The sequence below is a fragment of the Euleptes europaea genome, chromosome 18, assembly GCF_029931775.1.
Source record: "Euleptes europaea isolate rEulEur1 chromosome 18, rEulEur1.hap1, whole genome shotgun sequence".
Lineage (NCBI taxonomy): Eukaryota > Metazoa > Chordata > Lepidosauria > Squamata > Sphaerodactylidae > Euleptes > Euleptes europaea.
In genome coordinates, this window is record NC_079329.1 from 21034943 (window position 1) to 21057603 (window position 22661).

General features: G+C 45.9%; 1 protein-coding gene across 1 annotated transcript in view; it reads right to left on the bottom strand.

Annotated features, from left to right (window-relative positions):
- The window catches only part of MYBPC2 (myosin binding protein C2), a 66297-nt gene that overhangs the window by 34016 nt on the left and 9620 nt on the right, over positions 1–22661 (bottom strand). Inside the window, 4 exon segments of the mRNA XM_056863877.1 lie at positions 818–966; positions 1960–2034; positions 3665–3697; positions 5238–5351. Of these exon segments, the coding sequence (XP_056719855.1) occupies positions 818–966; positions 1960–2034; positions 3665–3697; positions 5238–5351 (371 nt within the window).

The following is a 22661-nucleotide window of genomic DNA, read 5'->3' on the forward strand; positions in this document are numbered from 1 at the left end:
GTTATAATAGCGGGAGATCTCCAGCTAGTACCTGGAGGTTGGCAACCCTAATGGTAAATGGGCTTCCTCAGGGATGTCATTAACTCTTTTTTTGAAAAGCTGGCACTGCAGTCACAGATTTCCAGCTATCCTGTTTAGGCGTACCCTAAGAAAGACACAACAACAGTGAATTTTCAGTCACCTTTGGAAGGATCTCTTGGAAGGAAGGCAGCTGTGATAGTTATCACTCAACCCCATGTAAGCTTATGCTGCATTATATTTGTTAGTCTTTTAGTCAGGACCTGTCTTTGTTTTTTTGTTTCAGAGAGTAACTAGCATAACTAGCTATCACACCCCTTGGAATCAAATGCATAATTGCAATTACAGATCAGCATTCCTACTTTGGACAGGACCTTAAAAAGATAAAGGTTCCCCATCCTTCACAGTGAGAGAGCAGACAGGACCTTAAAAAGGTAAAGGTAAAGGTCCCCTGTGCAAGCACCGGGTCATTCCTGACCCATGGGGTGACATCACATCCCGACGTTTACTAGGCAGACTTTTGTTTACGGGGTGGTTTGCCAGTGCCTTCCCCAGTCATCTTCCCTTTACCCTCAGCAAGCTGGGTACTCATTTTACCGACCTCGGAAGGATGGAAGGCTGAGTTAACCTTGAGCCAGCTACCTGAAACCAACTTCAGTCGGGATCGAACTCAGGTCATGAGCAGAGCTTGGACTGCAGTACTGCAGCTTACCACTCTGCACCACGGGGCTCCTAGACAGGACCTTAGCAAGTCCTTAACTTCTCTTTCCATAAACTTCCCTTTCCACAGAAGACTCACGTTTTTCTCCTTGTCAAAGCTGTCCTTGAACTGGAATCGCTGGCCGCTCTTAATACCCAGCTCCAGCCATTTACCCTTGAACCATTTCACGGTGGGTTTGCCAGGGAGCTGAGCCCCATCCACTTGAAAGGAGATGATCACATCCTTCCCTGCATAGCAAACACAGCAAGGTCAGTACATTCATCCCCGACCAAACACGTATTATGCCCTCCCCTCTCATCCAACCCAGAAATTTTTGGGGTGGGAGGACAAGCAGATTTTGTAGGGGAGCAACCTCAGCAGATAGGGTTGCCAACCTCCAGGTACTAGCTGGAGATCTCCTGCTATTACAATTGATCTCCAGCCAATAGAGATCAGTTCACCTGGAGAAAATGGCCGTAGAGTCCAATTGCCAAAGCGGCCATTTTCTCGTGGTGAACTGATCCATTCCATTCCATAAACCTTTAATGGCATAGACATTATGACAAATATCACAAACAGAAAACATACATCTTAAAATCGGTACGATAACATCAGAACTGAGAACCGTAAGTATCAAAGATTTTAAGGTTTTGGATTTTCATCACTTCAACCAAAAACATGGCTACATCCACAGTTATCTCTGGAGTTACATCATTCATTAAGAATTGGCATTTTATTTTATTAGGCAAGTGAGACTTGGCATGTAGCCTATTTCTTAACCATTTCTCACGTGGTGATACATACAGTATAAAGAGCAGTCAAGTAATATGTGATCAAGCATATCCAGGGAGTTAGAGTCACATGGGCAAATTCGATCCTGAATTGGAATTTGGTGAAACCTTCCGTACAAAATTCGAGATGGGAAGGCATTAAACCTGGCAAGAGAAAATGCTCTCCGAAGGGAAGGAGTATGGTGAACTGATCTCTATCAGCTGGAGATCAGTTGTAATAGCGGGAGATCTCCAGCTACTACCTGGAGGTTGGCAACCCTAAACATGGGGTAGGGGACACAGTGTTGGATCTAGAGGCAGTGCATGCCTCACAGGAGAAGCAAAGGCAGGTTGAAGCAGAGCTCACCCTGCGGCAGTAAATCTTGCATCTGCTCCCATTCAAAGGTACCTTTTTTTAAAAGGAGAGTCTAGCGTTGAGACGATTGGCTACCATTCAGCTCCACCACTTACCAGCCTCTACTAACGCATGTTCTGGCTTCTTGACAAACAGCCCATCAGACTGGCTTGAGGGCTCCCCTTGGGATTCTGGCAAAAAAAAACATGGGGTTAAAAAAAGAGGAAGGAAGGAGCCTGGAGCAAAAATTGCAGTAGTTGTGGTGGTGGGGAGATAGTTGTGAATTTCCTGCATTGTGCAGGGGGTCAAACTAGATGACCCAGTGGTGGTCCCTTCCAACTCTATGATTCTATGATAGGGGGTACTGGGCAGGCGATGAGGCTCTCTCTGCACTGGGGTTCTGAGAAGGATGGGGCAGTTCCTGTGGAAAGACCCCTACCAATAATTGCAGACGCCACATGGGAATTGGCTTTCAGCAGATGCCAAATTGCTCAGCACTGAGTGGCTAGTCCTTGTATCAGTTACAACTCCACAACCACAGGAATGAGCCTACCTTGCAACCCACTGAGGGAACTCAGTTCTCAGGCATTCAGGCCTCTGATCTGGAATGGGACCAAACAGCATGGGGAGAAGGTGCTTCTCCCCTACCCCTTCCAAGCTGTTTTCCCAACCCCAAAAATGTCCCAGGAGGCATTATCTACTCTGTGCGCAACTGGGGAAGTAGAATCCCCCTGGGGTCAGAAAAATGGCTCACGGGATAGGCAGGAGCCCATTCTCTCTGTATGCCACAGTCACAAACCAAACTGGGGTCCCTTTTGTGGGGAACGTGCAGGTGATGTCTGACTAAAAGTCTCCACAGAGGATAAGTGTAAAAGGTAACGTGTAGCTAGGACCTAAGACAAACCATTAGGGAAACCAGAGCCTTTTATCCATGACAGTTTCACTCACCATCACCCGACTACTTCGGGTGTTGATTATGCATGCCGTTTCCGACCGTCAGCGGTCCCCTCGCTCTCCCCCTGCCTTTCCCCGCGTTATGTCCGCGTTTTCAAATTCGAGATAAAACAGATCTCTGAAATCGCGGGGAAATCGTGGGAAAAGGCAGGGGGAGAGTGAGGCGACCTCCGATGGCCGGAAACGGCACGCATAATCCAAACAAAGACCCAAAGTCGTCGGAGGGGTGACGGCAAGCGAAACAGCCATGCATAAAAGACCTGGGATTATTTCAGACAGGGTGCTGAAAAAGTGGTCATAAACCTGTGGCTTCACATCAGTGAGGGAGGTGGGCCCTGATGGTTGGCATATCTGCCATACGCTGCAGAGTATATACATAGACTCAGTGCTCCCACAACCAGGGGGCCTTACTCCAGAAACCTAGCAGCTTACCTGTCACAATTAAGGGAATTTTCCTTTCTATTTCAAGAAATTTGGTCTCGACGTAAAGTGTAATACTAAGGGCTGCAGTGGTAAATTGTGAAAAGCTGTGCTAGTTTATGACAGTTTTTAAAAAAAATAAAGATCGATAGCAATTTGGTCTCTCATGTCATTCTTATTAAGAACATCTTTGAACTAGTAAAAAGATAATGATACTACGTATAGATAACAGAAGCAGTAAAAGTCAGGAATCGGGATCAATATAGCACTTAAGATTTGATTTTATAACTATACAATTAGTAACTAACAGGTTAGTATTTTATAGTATAATGAGTACTGGCACACTTTGGAAGGGTGGAATGGTTGAATGTGGTATGTATGTGGAACTTTGTTTTTGTTTTTGTAAAAATGATAAAAAATATTTTAAAAAAAGAAATTTGGTCTCACCTGCTGGAGCTGGCTGTGCGGCTGGTGCTGCCTCTGCTGAAGGGGGGAAAAGAGGGACATTGGTCTAAAATGCATGGTCCCTTAGCCCACTTTCTTCCCTGTTTATTCCCTGTTTCACCCAGGATCAAATCTTCGCGAACGGACGGGACCTGATTTGCTGCTGGCTCAGCCCTGTGGCGACGCCAAACGAACCCGGGTTTTGCAATTCACAAGTCAAACCGTTATCCCTGGCTCATCTCAGATAAACATGGGCTGAGTCTTCCTGCGTCACAACGGCCAGCCCGACTCCAAACCTCTCCCCTTGCGACTTCTCCGCCTTTTTTTCTCTCTCGAATGTTTATTTTCGATATATTGAAATATCAAAAGATCAAGAAAATGTTTTGACGAAAATTAACCCAAACCCTGTATGGATAGGGACCGTGGACGCTCCCCTTGCGAGCGAGCAAAGTGTTAAAAAAAGACGCATTTTTATTGACGGGCTGGTTTGTTAAGAAAGTTCAACTGTCCCGGAAAGGGGGCGTGGAAACCAGAGCTGTTAGTCTCCTGCCCGCCAAATTTTGGCGACCAATCACCAGGGGCGGGGGCGTTGCTGAAGTACGCGTCTTCCGCATTTTCTGTTTTCATGGATGGATCAGCACACAGTTTCACCCTGGATCATTCAAGGTAATGCGTACAGTCCCCCCCCCCCAGGCCCAGGTTCATTTTATCCTGGCTGGAATGGGGAAGAAAGTGAGCTAAGGGACCATGCGTTTTAGACCATTAGCATTAGACCCTTCGCTTGAAACTCGATGGCGTTCTGCTTTTCCACTACTTCCCGAAATGAAATATAGCACAGCGGGCCCGACACTTGTGAGCTCAGGGAATATTTCTGTGTCTCGAAGTCTGAATTTCACCCACGTTCCTACTCTATTCCCAGATATTCATTTTGAGTTAATCAACTATCTGGGGTTTCTTGCTCTGGAGACCGCCACAAGAAACTGCGATTGGCCCTGGGGCTTAACCAGAGAGTGCATCCATGGGTTATTTACTTATAAATAAAGCCGCTTACAACGTCATTCTCCCTTGCTCCATTTTTTATCCTCACAACACCCACCCAGGGATAGTAGAAATACAGTGAAAAGAGGAATCAGGGTCGATCAAACAGAAGAGCTAACAGAATCCAGCCTTGTATTTCCCCCACAATTCTTCATTCTTCTAGCCCAGAAGAAGATGAAGAGTTGGTTTATATGCCGACTTTCTCTACCACTTAAGGCAGAATCAAACCAGCTTACAATCACCTTCCCTTCCCCTCCCCACAATAGACACCCCATGAGGTAGGTGGGGCTGAGAGAGTGTGACTAGCCCAAGGTCACCCAGCTGGCTTCATGTGTAGGAGTGGGGAAACAAATCCAGTTCACCAGATTAGCCTCTGCCACTCATGTGGAGGAGTGGGGAATCAAACCCGGTTCTCCAGATCGGAGTCCACCGCTCCAAACCACCACTCTTAACCACTACACCACGCTGGCTATGTGACACCCTGTGAAACCCTCAATTTCTGCTAGCCAGCATGAAAAAATAGGACTCCTGACTCCACCTTTTGGCTCCTCTTTCTTCTCCTCTTTCTTCTCCTCTTTCTTCTCCTCTTTCTTCTCTTCTTTCTTGGCTGCTTTGGGATCCTCTTTTTTCGTCGCTTCTTTCTTTTTTGCGGCTGTCAGGAAATGAGAGAACATCAGACCAAGATGGGAAGGCCAAGAACAGCTACAGCATAGACTCATGGGCCTGCTGGATCAAAATGTGTACAATCTATTATTATCGGCAATAATACAGCTGTTATTGTGCAGCCCACCTAAACGGTAATTACAGAACAGGGTCAGCAAAAAGAACAGGTCCTTGCCCCTAAGAAATTTAGTCTACATTTTGAAAATGTGGATGATGAAAGGAATTGGAAAGCCAATGGAAATCAAGAATGTCTGTGAATGCACATATATACTGGGATTCGTTTTGGCTGGGGTAATAAATTAGGAAAAGCTCGCATCCATACAGAAAAGGGGGCTTCAAGGAAGGATCTAAAGGAAGAGAGAAAGATGGGACCATGGAGGTATTCTGGGAGAAAGTGGCAAAACAAATTGGGTGGGGAACAGGCAGAGAAATTGGAGACCTGCATGTTAAACTAGGCACAAAATTTATCTCTCTCTCACACACACACACACGCACACTGCACCATATCTTTGAAATAATGTGTTCATGGAATAAGTAATTTTGTTTGTCCCTCCAAGGAACTCAGGCATACCGGTTCCCCTTCCCCATTTTCCCCTCACAACTAGGGTTGCCAACCTCCAGGTATTAGCTGCAGATCTCTTGCTATTACAACTTCTCTCCAGGCGATAGAAATCAGTACCCCTGGATAAAATGGCTGCTTTGGCAATTGGACTCTATGGCATTGAAGTTCCTCCCCTTCCCAAACCCCGCCCTACTCAGGCTCTGCCCCAAAAACCTCCCACTGGTGGTGAAGAGGGGCCTGCAACCCTACAAATGGAATATGGTTCTGGACAACATATTGTGTGTCATGCTCACAGTGGAAACCAAACAGAGTTACACCCTTCTATTGAAGTCAATGGATGGGTTTAGAAAATTGAACCTCTTGTTAGGATTACACCATCAGGGAGTAATCTGGAGGCATGTAAATATGTGTAGTAGTTGGTGAGTTTCAATAGTTGCACTGGCAGTGTCCAGAAAATGGACATGTTGTTTGGACTGGTTCAGGTTCAAGTCCTTGTGGAATCTCTTAAAGGTTTTCTCCCCATGGGTCCAGACAATAAAGATGTCATCCATCAATCTCAAGCAGAGAAAAGGTGTTAGCAGGTAGGACCTGAGGAAGTATTGCTTTAGATCGGCCCTAAATACATTTTCAGCGTGGCTATAATGGTATCCATGGCTGTGCCATTAACCTGAAGGTACAAGTTGTTACAAAATCAGATGTAATTGTGTGTGTGTATGCAGTTGTCTTGTTTGTGGCTTCCTAGAGGCACCTGGTTGGCCACTGTGTGAACAGACTGCTGGACTTGATGGGCCTTGGTTTGATCCAGCAGGGCCTTTCTTATGTTCTTATGTGTTAAGTGCTGTCAAGTTGCTTCTGACGGCGACCCTATGAATCAACATCCTCCAAAATGTCCTGTCTTTGACAGCCTGTTGTAATTATAGGTGAGGACAAAGGGACAAAGCTTAGTAACAAGGTGTACTGCAGTATTTTCAAGGATAATTTTGTTGATGCTGTGTAGACCATCTTTGTGCCAGAGGTTGGTATATAGAGCTTCAACAACCATAGTGTCCAAAATGGGAGACTATCCACGAATTGCAGTTTTATCAGAAAGTTGTAACATCTCACAATTAACAGGTGTTGCTAGCATAGGGCCATAGTGAGGATCCACTCATTATATCTGAAGAAGCAGACTCTAGTCCACAAAAGCTTACGCTGGAATAAAACTTCGTTTGTCTTTAAGATGCCAGAAGGCTCCTGTTTATTTTTTTTATCGTGCAGATGTTTGCCCTCTGGACTGTGCTCTTCTGGCAGGGATGATGGAATACTGCATTGTCCTGGCCCTCAAATGGAAATATTTTATTGCAAGGTAAAATAACAGTATCCCCCACAACCCTTAGCTGGCATATCTCTTGCTCTTGCAAGCAGGTTGCACAATTGTCATAGCTACCTATTAGATAATTTTGGCAATAATGGCTCCGGATCGGAGCCATTGACGCGCTTCCACTAAGTCAGCTCCAAATATTTTCCTTCCACGAAAGACCTTTCCAGACATTATGTTTGGGATTGGGAATATTACGCAAACACTAAAATGTGTTTTGGCTACATTTTCACAGTGCAGAATATAATGATTACATTATCCAAGCAAACATGCTTATCCAGGCGTCTCAATGTTGGATTGAATGGAATCATCTCCCTACAACATGGACCATCTGTATGCATTTTGCCCTTTTCCTAGGGTTTCCAGGTCCCTCTTTGCCACCTGCGGGAGGTTTTTGGGGAGGATCCTGAGGAGGGTGGGGTTTGTGGAAGGGGGCTACTTCAATGCCATAGAGTCCAATTGCCAATGCGGCCATTTTCTCCAGATGAACTGATCTCTATCGGCTGGATACCTGTTGTAATAGCAGATCTCCAACTAGTATCTGGAAGTTGGCAACCCTACTTTTCCCCAGGAGGACTGCCTCCCAGCCTCGAAACTCCCATCTACCCCCAGGAACACATTCCCCCTCGCAGTGCCTTCCATTCCTTGGGCTGCTCTCCAGCTTTCCTCACTCCCCCCCCCCACGTGTAAATGTGTCTGCTGGGGGTGTTAATCCAGAGTAAGGACGCTACTTACCACCTATGGCTTGATGTAGAAGGAAGTGTGGGATGTGCATTTGGGGGAATGTCAGGAGCAGGCCATGAGGATGGTATGTGGTAGTGTTGTTGTGCTGCTTCCAGATGCTGTTGTGCTATTCTGTCCAAGGCCAGTCTAAGCCCCGTGTTTAGTCTTCATAGATTCCCATACTGTGGGAATCAAGTGCTCCTTCCTGCCTGTTGGAGGGGGGGGGTTGCCTGAATAACCGGTTATCTCCTTTTGCTCTCCCATATATGCTATGTGCCTTGCCTTTGACCCTTACTAGTGTCCTTTTGAATATGGCTTTGCCGCAGGGCTAGAGCTTACAGGGAGCAAATTGGGAGCCTAAGGCTGCAATCCTGAATGGGGGGTGAAGCTCCTTAGGAGCCGGCGTGACCCTGCACTGGTGTAAGTGCCCCTTTAACACGGGATAAGGGGCACTTATGCCATCCCGGGGGCAAACATGCCAGTGTCAGGGAGCCGCGAAGCTGCACCAGCCCCTGCTGCCAGCGCAGCAATGCCAGCAGGGAATTCCTGGAAGGGAAAGTCCACGCCGGCATGGTGGGGGTGTTCCTGGGGGCGGAGCTTCCTAACCACTTTTGCCCCATGATTTCTCCCTAAAGCTGTGGCGTTGCTACGCCACCTTTGTTGGTGGCATAGACTCGCTGTTTCAATGGGGGCATTTTCTTTTTTTATTTTCAAACTGTTTATAATTTCTTTCCGGTGGTCGGGGAGCCTCTGTGGTGGCAGCGTGGCTCCCAGCTGCTCCCGGCTGCTGCTTAACTGCCCCCCTTCAGGAATTTCCTGCCCAGATAGGGTTGCCAGGTCCCTCCTCGCCACCAGCAGGAGTTTTTTAGGGCAGAGCCTGAGGAGGGTGGGGTTTGGGGAGAGGAGGGACTTCAATGCCATAGACTCCAATTGCCAAAATGGCCATTTTCTCCAGGGGAACTGATTTCTATCGGCTGGAGACCAGATGTAATAGCAGGAGATCTCCAGCTAGTACCTGGAGGTTGGCAACCCTAGGACGAGGGGATTAGCTAATTGGGGGTGTGAACCCAGGAAGCAAGGAGCTGCAACAGAGAAATCATCACGATGGGACAGAACCAAAGGAAAACCACAGGAAAATTAAGCAAAAATGCTGTTTGGGCATTTGAATATATGTATATATATTATTTCACCTGAATTACTATGCTGAGCAAGCAGGTACGCAGCCCAAGGACTACAAGACTGATGTAAATGCTTAATGTAGGACAAAAAGTATGTAAAATTCTATGTTTTATTAGGCCAATCAAGGTTGCTGTACTCAAGTGTTTTCAACTTCATAGAACTTTCAACTATATTCTTTTTCATTATGCCTGATCAATAGGGTTGCCAAGTGCCCGGTGATGGCGGGTAAAATCCTGCCAATCCACCAGGTTGCCCGCCGACCAGCTGAGGGCCGGCAGGCAATGCGGGCGTGCGCATTGCTTTCTATGGAAACCACAGAGTTTCGGCCAAGATCGCTAGAGCGTCTGTGTCGCTTCCAGGTAAACCCGGAAGTTAGACTCATTAGGGCCTGCACGGTAACAGCAGCTGAATGTTTAATATGACATTTTAAATATACTTGGAGAGTTCCGCAAGTCCTATTTACCGGAAATTAACGCTTATTTGAATAGGACCCTTAGGAGGGAAATCATCGGGAATCGTCAGACTTCACGCAGCTATATGTATGACACGATCGCCCTCTGCAGGGTTCTGCTTTGCATGCTGGAAAAATCCACGCATTGCCCTCTTCACACAATACACTGCGAGCTCCCTCTCTGTATGAACAGATTGCCACCTACAGAGTGCTCACATATTCAGCCTTCTCTTTGGAGTTCAGCACAAGGCAGCTTTCGATGAAAATCACCACAATTTAAAAAATAAGTCATTAAAACAGCCCACGATGAGTCCATTTTGACTGCCAAAACCACAGGGGTGGTAGGAGTGAAAAGTGTTAAAATGACGCAAACCTGATCTGAATCAGGGATCCCCTAGTCGCCATTTTCTTTTAAAAACTGCTAGGAAGATTCGGACACGGCTCTTACAGTGTCTCCTCTGGTTTGGTCCTCAGACCCAAGGTACATAAGGTAAGAAAGAGATGCCTTTGTGCATGTTATTATTGATTTTGGACACTGGCCATTACTAGAACTAACATATTTAAAACAATAAACAGCAAAATTAACATGTCATTAAAAAAAATTCAACTATTTCCAGTAGTAATTAAAAGGGAAAACATGAAGATGGATTAAGAGTAATTTAAATCAACACTGAGCAACCCACCATGACAGAAAGTGTCTCTCATATTGATCAAGACATCAATCAAAAAAATGAAAACTGACAAAAAATCTCATCTCTTAGGGTTGCCAAGACTTAGTTGGGAAATTCCTGGAGATTTAGGGATGGAGCCTAGGCAGGGTGCGGTTTGGGGAGAGACCTTTAGCAAAGTATAATGCCAAATAATCCACAGACCAAAGCAGTCATTTTATCCAGAGGAACTGATTTCTGTAATCTGGAGATCAGTTGTAATAGGAGAAGGAGAAGAAGCAGGAGGAGGAGGAGAAGAAGCAGGAAGAGGAGGAGGAGAAGGAGGAGGAGGAGGAGGAGAAGGAGAAGGAGAAGGAGAAGGAGAAAGAGAAGGAGAAGGAGAAGGAGAAAGAGAAGGAGAAGAAGACATTAATGGTAGCAAGATTCTTGGAAACCTCCCTAGGAGCGCTGCGCCAAACTCTATCAAACTGATTATTTAGCACTTTAAAACAGAGGCTTTAATAACTAGTTTATTGATATCTTATTGTTCAAAGATTGTATTTTAATCATGGAATATATAGCACTTTAAGACTTAGAGATTTGAACTAGTTTATTGATATCTTATCGTTCAAAGATTGTATTTTAATCATTGAATATATAGAACTTTAAGACTTAGAGATTTGAACTAGTTTATTGATAGCTTATCATTCACAGGTTGTATTTTAATAATTGAATACAGTATTTTAAAGATCTATGCCAATAAAGGTTTGATTTGAAGAAGAGTTGGTTTTTATACGCTGACATTTTCTACCACTTAAGCAAGAATCACGCCGACTTACAATCACCTTCCCTTCCCCTCCCCACAACAGAAACCCTGTGAGGTAGGTGGGGCTGAGAGAGCTCTAAGAGAGCTGTGACTAGCCCAAGATCACTGAGCTGGCTTCGTGTGTAGGAGTGGGGAAACCAACCCAGTTCACCAGATTAGCGTCTGCCGCTCATGTGGAGGAGTGGGGAATCAAACCCGGTTCTCCAGATTAGAGTCCACTGCTCCAAACCACTGCTCTTAACCACTACACCACACTGGGAGATCTCTGGCCACCACTTGGAGGTTGGCAACCCTATCTCATCATAGCCAGTACAGGGACAAATGGACCCCCTTTCTGCACAGTCGAATAACGGTCTATCAATGATCACGAGATTTTGAGAAACAAAGGAAATAGTACTGGCAAACTGTTACCATTTGCGGTGAATTTACATTTATATTATTGTGATGATTTCATTATCCTTTACCTACCGTTGGCATGACATCGCTTCTGGGAAAACTCTGAAGTGATGTCATACCTCTCTAGGAATCACTCAAATGCTATGGCAAAACCATAGTGTTTCCGGCAATTCCTAGAGTGGCGTGATAGCCCTTCCGGGTTTTCCCTGGAAGTGACGCCATGTTATCTTGCTGATAGCGATTTTTGAATTAATTTCAGTGGGAAGCGAGGGTTGCTAGCAAGTCTCCTGACATAGCAGCAACCCTAGAACTGGGGAACTTACCCTGAGACCCTTCTGTTGCCCAGTTGGCTCCAGGGGGCTACGAGGAAGGAGGAGGGGCTTCCTGTTTCCCTCCCATGCTGTTTTCGCCAGCGGAAACATTTTAAGCAGACCCGTGTGTGGCAGGTACCTGGATAGGAGACTGCCTGACTACCCTAAGGATGCCACCTTGGGCTAACGGCAGGATATAAATAAATAAATGTGAGCTGGCCGGGAATCCCAGGCAAGCTTAAGCCCCAACACTTCTCATTTCAGAAAGTAAGCACGGCTGCATGACACCGTCCTGCTTCCATTCCCACTATGTGCTGACCGTGCTCTCCCCGCCTCAGAGTCGCGCTTCCAGCCTGTTCTGACCCCCCCTAATATAGCCAGGCACAAAGTGCTGAGCCTTCGCTGGTGGTGATCAATAATAACCCAACCTCTTGGGCTACAGTCAACGGAGCAGGGAAAGGAGCGACGGAGGGGTCCAGCTGTCATCAGGACTTCGCCAGAACCTGCATGGATCCTGGGCAGCCGCCGTAAGAGAGCTGGTCCGACACAGAAAGCAGGAAGTGTGAACGAGGATCTCCTTGACCCATTTGAGATCACTTCTTTCAATCCTCTCTATTGAAATATTAATCCAGCTCTCTTGTTTCCCGGCTAAGAATTCATTCTTAGTCGCGCGACCACTATGTTAGAATGGTGTATATAAAAAGGGTTGAAGAACGACTGTAAACATAAAATTACATCCCAAAAGTTTCACGCAACTAACGTAAAGGATATCTTCTTACTTTAAAAGGGGTGGTCAGTTGTTCCTCAGTTGGAAGAAGCCAAGGACAACACAGGATCCAGCTCCTTCATTTATTTATCTGTTTTGCAAAATGTATACTCTGCCTTTCTGCCCTCGTTTGTTAACCAAGGTGGTTAACAAAATAAAAACATACATAATAAAAAAAATCACATCTTAAAAACCATTAAAACCAACACATGCACCCATCATTAAAAAAATTATAACCAGAACTAAACTACACATACAAAACCGTAACAAGAATAGTTAAACCATTGGGCAGGAAGGAGGGATCACTAAAGGAATGCCAAGTGGGCGGGGGGGGGGGAAGGCTTCATCTGTAGGGTTGCCAACTGCCAGGTAGTCAGCACAGAGATATCAGTACAAAGTGGACACAGTGTAGTAGTGTTTAAACATATAATAAAACTAAGTGCAGTGATACATACAAGAGACACATACAACTATATATACAGATATACAATTCTTTTTCTATTGCAGTCTTTATGCACAAAGGTTTTCTTGCATGATAGTAGTTGTAGGAGAATTCTTAAAAGGTCCATAAGGTACTTCAATAAATATCTTCATAGGGAAGCAATAGATGGGGGACGGCCGTTTCAAGAAAATTTCTTCAGCCCCAATTAAATTCCCAACCGCAATCTTGCAGTTCCTGGAATGAGACTCTTAGGTTTGAATGGACCTAAGAGTCTCATTCCAGGAACTGCAAGATTGCGGTCAGGAATTTAATTGGGGCTGAAGAATTTTTTTTGAAACGGCCGTCCCCCATCTATTGCTTCCCTATGAAGATATTTATTGAAGTACCTTATGGACCTTTTTAAGAATTCTCCTACAACTACTATCACGCAAGAAAACCTTTGTGCATAAAGACTGCATTAGAAAAAGAATTGTATATCTGTATATATAGTTGGATGTGTCTCTTGTATATATCACTGCACTTAGTTTTATTATATGTTTAAACACTACTACACTGTGTCCACTTTGTACTGATATCTCTGTGCTGATTTCCTAACCTTATGGTACTAGCACAGGTGTGCTTTATTTCTGTGGTTAACTGCAGGTAGTAGAAGGAGATCTCCTGCTAATTCAACTGATCTCCAGCCGATAGAGATCAGATCATCTGGAGAAAAATGGCCGCTTTGGCAATTGAACACTAAGGTGTTGAAGTCCCTCCCCTCCCCAAACCCTGCCCTCCTCAGGCTCTGGCCCAAAAATCTCCCGCCGGTGGCGAAGAGGGACCTGCCAACCCTATTCATCTGCTGGCCACAGAAGGGGATAGATAGTCTCTTGGGAGAGGATTCCATAGTTTTGGTGCCAGCACCAGGAAAGCCCCCTCCCAGGTTGCCTAGGGCTGCCAAGACCCCAGTCAGGGTGAGGAATCCCCCACCAGCACAATGGTGTCACCGGCACAATGATGTCACTTCCAGGAAATACTCTAGTGGTAGGTCTAGGAATCGCCAGAAACTCTATGATAAAATTATAGCGTTTCCAGCGATTCCTAGAATTTCCGTCATTGCTTCTGGGTATTCCCCAGAAGTGACATCATTATGTGGGAAACACTGCCCCCCTCGCCATGTCCCCACCCCCACCCTCTCTAGGGTCACCACCCGTCTCATCTCAGAAGGCAGCACACCCAAAGCCGGGCCTTGTAAGATGATCACACTGGTTGGGTAGGTTCATAAGAGAGCAGGAGGTCTTTCAGGTATGTTGGTCCCAAACCATATAGGGCTCTAAATGTCAACACCAACACAGATTGGGAGCCAGTGTAGATAGCCCAAGACTGGAGTGATACTGTCCCTAGAACACACTCAAGTCAACATCCTGGCCACAGCATTCTTCACCAATTGAAATTTCCAAACATTTGTTATGGCCAGCCCCATAGAATTATAGAATCATAGAGTTGGAAGGGACCACCAAAGTCATCTAGTCCAACCCCCTGCACAATTCAGGAAATTCACAACTACCTCCCCCACACACACCCTGTGACCTCTACTCCATGCCCAGAAGGTGGCCAAGATGCCCTCCCTCTCACAATTTGCCTAATGTCATAGAGTCAGCATTGCTGACAGATGGCCATCTAGCCTCTGCTTAAAAACATCCGCGGAAGGAGAGCTCACCATCTCCCGAGGAAGCCTGTTCCACTGAGGAACCGCTCTGTTAGAAAATGCTTCCTAATGTCTAGACGGAAAATCTTTTGATTTAATTTCAACCCGTTGGTTCTGGTCCGACCTTCTGGGGCAACAGAAAACAACTCAGCACCATGTAGAGCGCATTGCAGTAATCTAATCTAGATGTAACCAGGGCATGCCCCACATTGGCAAGATTTTTTCCGCCAAGGAAAGGCCACAGCTGGCTAAAAACACTTGTGACCAATGGTTACACCTGCTTATCCAGCAGTAGGTCTGGGGGCAAATTTACCTCCAGACTATGGACCTGTTCTTTCAAGGGGATTGTACCCCCATCCAGAAAGAGTGATACCTCAAATCCCAGCTCACACCTTCTGCTCACCAGTAATGCTTCCATCATGTCGAGATTAAGTTCCAGTTTCATAGCCCACATCCACTCCAAATAGGGTTGCCGCCTTCCAGGTACTAGCTGGAGATCTCCTGCTATTACAACTGATCTCCAGCCGATAGAGATCAGTTCCCCTGGAGAAAAATGGCCACTTTGGCTATTGGGCACTATGGCATTGAATTCCCTCCCCTCCTCAAACCTTGCCCTCCTCAGGCTCCGCCCCAAAAACCTCCCGCAGGTGGCGAAAAGGACCTGGCAACCCTAACTCCGAAGCTGCCCCCGGCATCAGTTCAGAGTTTCTACAGCCTCCCTGAGATTGGTTTGAAGCACAGTGTCATCGGCTTATGGTGACAACCCAGCCCAAATCTCCAGATGAGCTCACCCAGTGGTCTCACCTAGATGTTAAATAAAGGACAGGATGCAGCCTTGCAAGACCCATCAGGCCAAGGGGTTGAGCAGTAGTCCCCACCACCACCTTCTGAAACTGACCTCCCGGTCCTTCTAATGCCTGTCCAGAAAGGCAGTTCAGAAGTATACCATAATGGATAGTATCCAAAGCTGCTGAAAGGTCCAGGAGAATCAACAGAGTCACACTCCTTCTGTCCATCTCCCAACACATGTTATCCACCAGGGCGACCAAGACTGTTTCAGTCCCATAACCAGGTCTAAAACTAGACCAGAAAGGAGCCAAACAATCTGGGTCATCCAGGAAAGCTTGAAGTTGTCCAGCCACCACCCATTCAACCACCTTGCTCGAGAATGGAAGATATGATATCTCCTGTATCCTGGGTGGGCTTCTTGGGGGTGCACCACAACCTGTTTCAAGGCTGGGGCGACCTTAGGGTTTCCACATCCCTCTTTGCTACCGGTGGGAGGTTTTGGGGTCGGAGCCTGAGGAAGGCGAGGTTTGGGGAGGGGAGGGACTTCAATGCCATAGAGTCCAATGGCCAAAGCGGCCATTTTCTCCAGGGGAACTGATCTCTATTGGCTGGAGATCAGTTGTAATAGCAGGAGATCTCCAGCTAGTACCTGGAGGCTGGCAACCCTAGGCAACCCACATTCCCTTCTCTCAAGAATGTGTTAACTACCCTCTCAGACCCAATCTGCCAGCACACACACACCCTGGCAGATTTAAACAGCCTGGAAGGCCACTCTGCACATGGTCAGAGGCACTCTCGTCTTTTTATTACTTCACATATACCAGGCTAAGGTAAAGGTAAAGGTCCCCTGTGCAAGCACCGGGTCATTCCTGACCCATGGGGTGATGTCAGATCCCAACGTTTACAAGGCAGACTTTTGTTTGCTGGGTGGTTTGCCAGTGCCTTCCCCAGTCATCTTTACCCCCTTTACCCCCAGCAAGCTAGGTACTCATTTTACCGACCTCAGAAGGATGGAAGGCTGAGTCAACCTTGAGCCGGCTACCTGAAACCAACTTCGGTTAGGATCGAACTCAGGTTGTGAGCAGTGCTTGGACTGCAGCACTGCAGTTTACCACTCTGCGCCACGGGGCTCCTTCTATACACCACACTAGCACTGGGTAAATAAACACAAGATCTAGTTTTTTGTTTTGTTTTTTAATTTTGATACATACAACTTGGTAGGTGTCCCACATGCATGCATACTCCAGTATCTATTGGGATTCCCCTTCTTAGTGGGTTCTGTAAATTGACATTTTGGGATATGCATTAGATATATGTATTCTAAGAATCTATTTCACAGAACCGCTGCAAACACATGTATGCATCTTTGTAAGTACAGTGCATAGCAAGGTACACCTTATGTATGTTCTCATGGTATGTTCACAGAACATTCAGGGGTGTCAAACATAAGGCCCACAGGCCGGATCCGGCCCCTTGAGAGCTCTTATCCATCCCATGAGCCAGCCAAGGCAGCCAACCCCCCACTAAAAATCTGGGTTGGCGAGGCATAGCCTGGCCTAACCAAGTGATATTTATGTCATATCTGGCACTCATAACAATTGAGTTTGACACCCCTGTTCTACATGTTAGTTGTATGTAACTTAGGTACAGTTTAGGTACAGTTAGTTGTATGTAAGTACAGTTAGTTGTATGTAACTTAAGTACAGTTTAGTTGTATGTAACTTAGGTACAGTTTAGAGCTGGAATATACTTTGCACCACCACACACAAACAGACACACTCCAGAGAACATTTGTTTCTTTTTTAATAATCTTTATTGAAATTTCAAAAACACACATAAAAAACTCAATCATTCCCATACATACAGTATAATACACCTTCCAGGGGCATCCTTTTAAATTTATCATTACCAGCTTACAAAAATAGTAATAATGATTGATAAAAAAAATGGGAAATGGAGAAAACAATGGCTTTTCAACTATTTCGCAATGCACTGCTTAATCTTGAACTATGCCAATAGTATTAATCATTCTTACCTATTCACTTAATCTTCAATCAGCTAATGATCTCTATTTACCTTTCCTTAAAAACTAGATCATATGTCCTTTAAGTATATCATCTAATATTGCTACTCCAGTTATTATTATTATTCCCCCCCCCCAAAAAAAATAAACTCCAATGAATCACAGAGAACATTTCTGTACCTAAGGGGCTATTTCTCTCCCCCACAGAGATGCTGTTTGCGGAGCTTCAGCCGAGGGACGGTGAACATCTCAGGCAGAAGCAGAATGTGGTAAACTGAGAAGCCCCGTTTGCCTGAAGTGCTGATCCCAGGGGATTCTGCTCTGGGCTCGGGGGCGTTGAGTTACCTAAGTGGATGAGCAAAACGGCCCAAAGCTAATTATAAACACTTCTTGGCCCAGCTTGCTTCCGCGGAGCACGGAGGCCTGTTCCCTCTGTGCCCCTAATAGGACACAGGGTCCCCGAAAAGGCAATGCAAGAGGGAGTCCATGAAAGGTCAAGCAGGCGATTGGGAAGAGCTGAAGAGCCTACAGGCGGACAGTGCTAAATCAATGCCCCCTGGAAGGAGATCGGCAGACCCTGAAGGGTGAGGCTAGGGTTGCCAACCTCCAGGTACTAGCTGGAGATCTCCTGCTGTTACAAACAATCTCCAGCTGATAGAGATCAGTTCCCCTGGAGAAAATGGCACCTTTGGCCATTGGACTCTATGGCATTGAAGTCCCTCCCCTCCCCAAACCCTGCCCTCCTCAGGCCCCGCCCCAAAACCTCCCACCGGTTGTGAAGAGGGATCTGGCAACTCTAGGCGGCCCGTCTCAAGGGGCGGCTTTTGGGATATTCATTTGAAAGCGCGTTTAATTTTATTTTCACCACCATTATCTGCCTCAGGCACCCAAAATATGTTAGGCAGTTTTCAGTATGCATACAGGGCTAGGGCTAGGAAAGATAAACTTTTGTAGTTGCTATTGTTTGTTAATTGTTGTATAATTTGTTGTAAGACGCCCTGAGCCCAGCTTCTGCCAGGAAAGGTGCAGGATATAAATCAAACAAACAAATAAATCAAAAACATACATACAGCACCACACATGACCCACAAAGTTTAGAAATCCAGGCAGATAAAATGTCATACGCGCTTCACAATAAATAGGGTTGCCAGGTCCCTCTTCGCCACCGGCGGGAGGTTTTTGGGGTGGAGCCTGAGGAGGGCGTGGTTTGGGGAGGGGAGTCCAATTGCCAAAGCGACCATTTTCTCCAGATGAACTGCTGTCTATTAGCTTGAGATCAGTTGTAATAGCAGGATATTATCTCTGTTGTGCCCAAATATAAGGGCTGGTATAAAACACTATGCATTCATATGCACACACATAGAAGTGTTAGGGAAGTTGGCATCCAAAGACTATGAGCCAACAAATCACACTCTCTGCCTGGTACTGCCTCTCACCATAATGAGAGAGAGCTGTCTTTGAATTAGCTCACAGTTACTCTTACCTCTATCCTTAGGAATTTAGTTTCTGTTTCCTAGCTCACAAATCAAGCACTTGTTTAGTTACGCCCTCGGGCAATATCTATAGGCTATGCTAATTAACAACTAGTAGACACCTAACGTGTATTGGTGCTTTTGTGTATCAATCTGCTTGTAAGCAGCTATGGGCCTACCCTTCCTAATGCATAAATAATGCTTACCTTCCTTTGTTCTCTTGTGGGTAACCCTGTGCCTTATCTGTGGTTATCCCACCCAGCTCTGTGTTTAGCTAAATAAAAGATCTGCTGCTTTTCAACTTAACCTCCTCCTTGTTGTCTGTTTTATTGGGCTGTATAAGACAACCAGGCACTTCATCTCTATGCTAGAGATAAGAGTTAGGAGCCCCATGGCGCAGAGTGTCAAGCTGCAGTACTGAAGTCAAAAGCTCTGCTCATGACCTGAGTTCGATCCCAACAGAAGTTGGGTTCAGGTAGCCGGCTCAAGGTTGATTCAGACTTCCATCCCTCCGAGGTCGGTCAAATGACTACCCAGCTTGCTGGGGGTAAAGGGAAGATGACTGGGGAAGGCACTGGCAAACCACCCCGCAAACAAAGTCTGCCTTGGAAACGTCGATGTGACGTCACCCCATGGGTCAAGAATGGCACGGTGCTTGCACAAGGGACCTTTACCTTACCTTTTAGAGATCAGAGTTACACTCATTTTGATGCTCGGAGGATATGTTCTCCACTTGCCCTGGGCCTGTTATCTAAGGATAATCTTCCTTCCTATATGGATTATCTGTTTAGTCCAAAGTTATGCAGAATTTTTATGCGTTCAAGATTTAATTGCCCTTTTAAAATGGTTTTGCTGAGCCGTATCCTAAAGATCCCTTTTCCAGACCGGCTGTGTCCCTGCCCTCTTTAGTCAGTGGACTCCTTGGTACATATCCTTTTGCACTGTCCTTACGTATACCAACTTAGGCTAAAATGGATTATCCCCTGTTTTAACAAACAGTCCACAACTTCTCGAGCAACTTTGGAGCAAAAGGTTCAGTTCCTCTTAGGGGGCTCTGACCCTCAGTGTATTGATTGTGTTGCTCGTTTTTTGGAGGCTGCAGAGAAGAGATGAAGGGAGGTGTTTTTAGAGATGGGTCTTATTTAAGTTTATGGTTTTATTGTTCAAGACCTTGGTCTAAGAACAGGGGAAAAGAAAAGAAAAAAAAGAAAATGGCAGCTTCAGAAGGTGGTCTCTATAGCACCACATCCCTGCTGAGTTTCCTCCTCTCCCCAAACTCCATCCTCTCCTGGCTCTACCTCCAAATCTCCACCAACTTCCCAGCCGGGAGCTGGCCCTACTGTGCATAAATTGCAGTCGGCATTCCCAAACTGACAAGTGAATCCCTGTGGCACACCAACCATCTTCAGTCAATCCTACAATGCAGCACAGTCGTGTTTGACAAAGCAGCCTGGAGACAGTCCAAAATATCTAGAGAATCCAAAGTCCAGAGAAATAGCAGGCTTTGTTTACACTAATGTTTCTTTATTTGCTTATGAGCCTGCCCTGGCAGATTTCCAAAGGTGGGAGTGAGGATCAGAATGCTAATATATAATATAATGTTCAGATAATAAACACAAGGGCCTGCATGAACTTGGGGATCACACAAGTTGCTTTATTTAAAAAAAAAAGGTGCCATCTTTGGATGCCGCAGTATGGCATTTGAGACGCTCACAGCATGCTATAAAAAAATCCATATCTGACAATGATAACTAGGGTTGCCATCCTCCAGGTACTAGCTGGAGATCTCCTGCTATTACAACTGATCTCCAGCCGATAGACATCAGTTCCACTGGAGAAAAATGGCCACTTTGGCAATTGGACTCTATGGCATTGAAATCCCTCCTCTCCACAAACCCCGCCCTCCTCAGGCTCTGCCCCAAAAACCTCCCACCAGTGGTGAAGAGGGACCTGGCAGCCCAAATGATAACAGGTAGCTCCAATAAAACTCAAACCCATAAAACTGCCAAATTGTGGCAGAGGTGGGAAACTGCACATGGTCACACACATTGAAGCATTATAAAAAGGTAAAGGTAGTCCCCTGTGCAAGCTCCGGGCCATTACTGACCCATGGGGTGACGTCACATCACGACTATGTTTCAGAACATAAGAACACAAGAAAAACCATGCTGGATCAGACCAAGGCCCATCAAGTCCAGCAGTCTGTTCGCACAGTGGCCAACCAGGTGCCTCTAGGAAGCCCCCAAACAAGACAGCTGCAGCAGCACCATCCTGCCTGTGTTCCACCGCACCTAATACAATAGGCATGCTCCTCTGAGACTAGAGAGAATAGGTATGCATCATGACTAGTAGCCATTTTGACTAGTAGCCATGGATAGCTTCTCCTCCATGAACATGTCTACTCCCCTCTTAAAGCCTTCCACAGAGATATTGCCAGTTCGGTTCCAGATCCAGACCACCGCAATAGAGTCACACAGATTTTGTTTGGTTTCCTGGTGCATATAAAAGTTATGTTTAAACTATACTGTAGTCTATTAAGTGTGAAATAGCATTATGTCTTTAAAAATTGTACTGTAATAATGGAAAACTTTGAAATATCGCAAGAATTACCAAAATGTGACATAGAGTCACAAAGCTAGCACATGCTATTGGAAAAATGGCGCCGATAGACTTGCTCGAAAATGCAATATCTGCGAGTCAAAATAAAGCAAGGCGCAATAAATCAAGGTGTGCCAGTGCTTGTGGGCTCTGCTCCTGTCTCTAACAAGGAGTTCATCAGGTTAGTGGAGAAGAACCCGCTGGCTTTGCTCTTCTGCTATATACAGTGCAATCCTATGCAGAGTTACTCTGGACTAATCCCGTTCAAATCAATGGGCTCAGACAGGAGTTAACTCTGTCCAAGATTGCGAGCCACAGTTTTGGGGCAGCAGAAGTGACTTCTTGTCAAGTTAGGATGCACCCCCAGAACTAATTTAAATCTGGACTAATTTAAGCCAGCATGGTGAACTGGTTAAGAGCGGTGGACTCTAATCTGGATAACCGGGTTCAATTCCCCACTCCTCCACATGAGCGGGGGACTCTAATCTGGTGAACCTGCTTGGTTTCCCCACTCCTCCACCTGAAGCCAGCTAGGTGACCTTGGGCTAGTCACAGTTCTCTCAGAGCCCCACCTATCTCACATGAACACATGAACTCATGAAGCTGCCTTATACTGAATCAGACCCTTGGTCCATCAAAGTCAGTATTGTCTACTCAGATGGGCAGTGGCTCTCCAAGGTCTGAGGCAGAGGTCTTTCACATCACCTACTTGCCTAGTGCCTTTAACTGGAGATGCCAGGGATTGAACCTGGGACCTTCTGCATGCCAAACAGATGCTCTACAAACTGAACCATGGCCCCTCCCCAAATGACAAGGTGTCTGTTGTGGGGAGAGGAGGAGGAGGAGGAGGAGGAGGAGGAGGAGGAAGAAGAAGAAGAAGAAGAAGAAGAAGAAGAAGAAGAAGAAGAAGAAGAAGAAGAAGAAGAAGAAGAAGAAGAAGAAGAAGAAGAATTGGTTTTTATATGCCAACTTTCTCTACCACTTAAGGGAGACTCAGACCGGCTTACAATCACCTTCCCTTCCCCTCCCCACAACAGACACCCTGTGAGGTGGGTGGGGCTGAGAGAGTG